Raw genomic sequence first — 3,836 nt, forward strand, 5'->3', positions numbered from 1 at the left:
ACTTTGTTATAAAAGACTGATAACTTAGGCTGAACTTGATTGTTTTCTTGATTAGTTAACATCTTCAACTACATGCTCAATCTTAAACTTACTTGGTATCATACCTACTGCCTCTAATCCTTTAGGGTTATCATTGACCTTTGAAAACTGACATGCATTTTATCTTTTAAGATTGTCTTCCCTTAAAAATATCTAGTTACTCTGCTTTAACTAAGTGGTAACTTGTAAAAGGAGAAGCATGATCCTTTCCATATTTATGTACTAACCTAGACTTAAGTTTTGAGTTAAACCTGTTCTAATGCAATATCTTTCCTTTATCTGCAACTCTCTCTCCTCATGACATGCTTAATCTAATTCTACAAATGTGTAAAGTTTCCCCTATCTACATAAATCATTATTGTATTTGAAGTGTTCAAGTAACTAATTGAATACTGTATGTTCCTGCTTAATTTCTGATCTTATACCTTGTCCAGGATCACTCCAGTCCTTTCTCTACTGTTAACTTTAAAACCAAATCTGATCCCTAAAATCTCATAAGGATCTTTGTTGATGCTATATGAACATGATGATTTGTTTGAAGCTAACACTATTAGGAGAATGATTTTGTAGGAACTATTAGGAACTCAGCAGACCCAAACCAGCTTCGCAGTATTTTCTGAAGAGTCCAGTCAGCTACAGCTGCTCCACTCCATTGCTGGGCTTACCTTATTGAGGCCCAACCATCTGAGCCCAGTTCTTTCTCCCTTACTTCTTTCGTTGCTGCTCATTATTTCCATAGCCTAGCTTACTGCTTCATTATTTTTCACTTATTGACTTTGTTGTTTTATCATATTTCATTATTATGTATTCAACACTCATATATTAGATTATATGTTTTATCCTCATGCTTTACACTACATGAAATATAGGCAAACTTTAACTAATATAGGACTTAAAGGGAATTAGTTAGTAATTAATCTCCGCCCCCGTTAATTATAACTTGTTCATCTTGTACACTCACCTTTCTTAAAGATTTTTGAAGCTCAGGCCCCTAATCAAAACAGCAACCCGCTTTCAAAGGGAAATTAGAAAAGAATCACCGGTCTTTGCTAATAAGGAATGAAACCAAATTTTTTAATAAAAACATTAACGAACGATCACCCAAATAAATTTTCAAAGATTCGCCTTCTTCAGAATTTTTAAAACCAAGGTAAATTAGAATCACTTTTCTTACGTACATCTTTTAAAAATATACAAGCATATGTTCTTCAAAGTAATTACTTTTATAACTTAATAATTACAAGCCTTAAAATATAAACCACTTTCAGAACTCTCTTAACCTTAAATAACTCTTTTATAATCCCACATCCATCCAAAGTCTTACATACATACTTCCTTTAATATATAGTAAGTCATGCCTTAGTAGTAACTAAGCATAGTATAAATAGTTGATTCCTTAAAATTAGTCTAAGTCTTATGGAGCTACCTCAGGTAGTTTTTAAGGGGTGTCTAACACCTTCCCCTTAGAAAAACAAGAACACTTACCCATAATTCTTCGGTTTGCAGACCTATAAGGAATATAACTTAGTAATTAAACAGGTACCCTAGTATACCTTTAAATATTAGGTGGTGACTCTCGTTCATCAACAACAAAAAAATTACCAGTTGAATCATGTCTTGACTAGTGCAAAATAGGGTGCAACACTAACAATTGTTCATGAATCTTGAATGATATTGAGGAAAGGAACGAGCATATGACTGGCCCTTGAGGGCAGAAAGTTTAGTTTTTTAATAGTTAGTTAGTTAGTTATAATTAATTATGTGATTGAGTACATTGAAAGTAGCGGTAGAGTTATAAATTACTTGCTCTATTGTAGTGTGTGTATATATATATCATTAGCTCATTGTATCTCTTAAGATTTGCAATAAAATAGCTCGGATTACTTTCAATGGAGATTACTCTCTAGAAAATTCTCATTCATTTCCTTATCCAACAACTTTACTGAGTTATTCTTAAATCTTCATTATGGTATTAGAGCACGGGAGATAGATTCCTATTCACTGCAATTTTCATTTTTTGTTTTCTACAAAGTTTTTGTAATAGATCAATTGTAATTTTCTTGATCGATTAAGCTAGGGTTTGCTGATTTCTTCAATTTGTGACTGGAGATTCTGTGAATTGTGAAATTGAAGACTTAGATTGCTTGATTTACAACTATGGCAGTCGGAGAAGAAGTTTCAACTGGAACCAGCACATGAACAACCACAACCACCATCGATCATTATCATCCTCTATTTTTAAAGCCATACGACATTCCATGTAGCTCATTGATTTCAATCAACTGACTAGAACTGAGAACTATGCGTTATAGAGTAGACATATGAAAATAGGATTGATTGGTAAAATTAAGCTAGATTTTGTTGATGGACGGTGTACTAAGGATAAGTTTGATCGTTCATTGCATGAACTTTGGGAGAAATGCAATGTAATAGTTTTGTCATAGATTATGAATATTGTTAGCAAGAAATTGCTTAGTGAAATTGTGTACAAATCAAGTGCGCATAAGGTTTGGAAAGATTTGAATGATAACTATGACAAAGTGGATGGATCTCGAATTTTCTTTCTGCATAAAGAAATAACTACTCTCTCACAGAGAATTTCTTTCGTGTATGCTTATTTCTCAAAGTTGACAGACCTCTGGGAAGAATATGATGCATTGATGCCTTGTCCTCGATGTGATTGCCCAAAATCTAAAAGCTATTCAGAGCATTTTGAATATCACAGGTTATTAGAGTTTTTAATGGGCCTAAATGAATCGTATGCACAGCCTAGGAGTCAAATTTTGATGATGAGTTCAGTGCCTTCTGTTAATAAGGCATATTCTATGTTATTTTCTGAGAAAAGCCAAAGATCCTTGGGAAAGTTTACACAGGCGATTAACATAGCAGATAGTACAACATTGTTCACTAATAAAGGAGGAGTGACAACACGAAACAACTACAAGCTTAGGAGGAACAATTTATTCTGTGATTTCTGCAACTATAAAGGACACACAAGGGAGACCTACTTTAAGATACATGGATATCCAGCTGACTTCAAATTGAGAAAGAAGACCAATAACTTCCCTTAACGATCAATGGTCAATGCAACAACACATAAAGCATAACAGTCAATGGGTAAGGCATAAACTATTGTAGTATCCCTGGAGGGACATCAGATGATGAACACATCAATGGAAAATCCAACACAAGCTCAACCAATCATGTTCACTCAGGAACAATATGATCAAATCTTAAAGCTGATTAACAAGGATGCAGGTGATAACATAAAGAGTTTTGTAGGTACAACTAAGACCAATGCAAAAAATGACAAAGTATAGAATGAAAATTGGATAGTAGACTCTGGTGTAACCAATAACATGGTTCACACTAGAGAATTTCTTGAAAAGATAAACACTGATAGCATGAAGACTGAATCTAAACTGTATATGCCTGATGGTACTTCATTAGACATTGCTTGCACTGGAGAAAGTAAAATTGGTGAAAGTGGTGTCATTAGGAATGTGCTTTATATTCCAGATTTTAAATACAACTTATTGTCTGTTTTCAAACTTACAAGGGACTTAAAATGCTTCATATCTTTCTATTCTGATTTTTGGATCATGCAAGACCTTCATAATGGGAAACTGAAGGGGATTGATAAGGAACTAGATGGCTTGTACAATTTGCAGCACCAGAAAAATGAAGTCAAGACTACAGTTGTACAAGTGCATGATGATTCTATGAAAGAAGAGGATTTGAGAATATGGCATGGCAGACTTGGACATGCTCCAGATAAAGTAGTGAAATAAATTCCA

General features: G+C 33.8%; 1 protein-coding gene across 1 annotated transcript; it reads left to right on the plus strand.

The window, feature by feature from the left end:
- Nucleotides 1–2,486: 2,486 nt before the first annotated feature.
- LOC138910120 (uncharacterized) lies at nucleotides 2,487–3,110 on the plus strand. The gene has a single exon (XM_070201342.1). It carries the CDS (start codon nucleotides 2,487–2,489, stop codon nucleotides 3,108–3,110), a length of 624 nt encoding a protein of 207 aa, XP_070057443.1.
- The last annotated feature ends 726 nt before the right edge of the window (nucleotides 3,111–3,836 follow it).

Source organism: Nicotiana tomentosiformis, chromosome 4 (assembly GCF_000390325.3).
Source record: "Nicotiana tomentosiformis chromosome 4, ASM39032v3, whole genome shotgun sequence".
Lineage (NCBI taxonomy): Eukaryota > Viridiplantae > Streptophyta > Magnoliopsida > Solanales > Solanaceae > Nicotiana > Nicotiana tomentosiformis.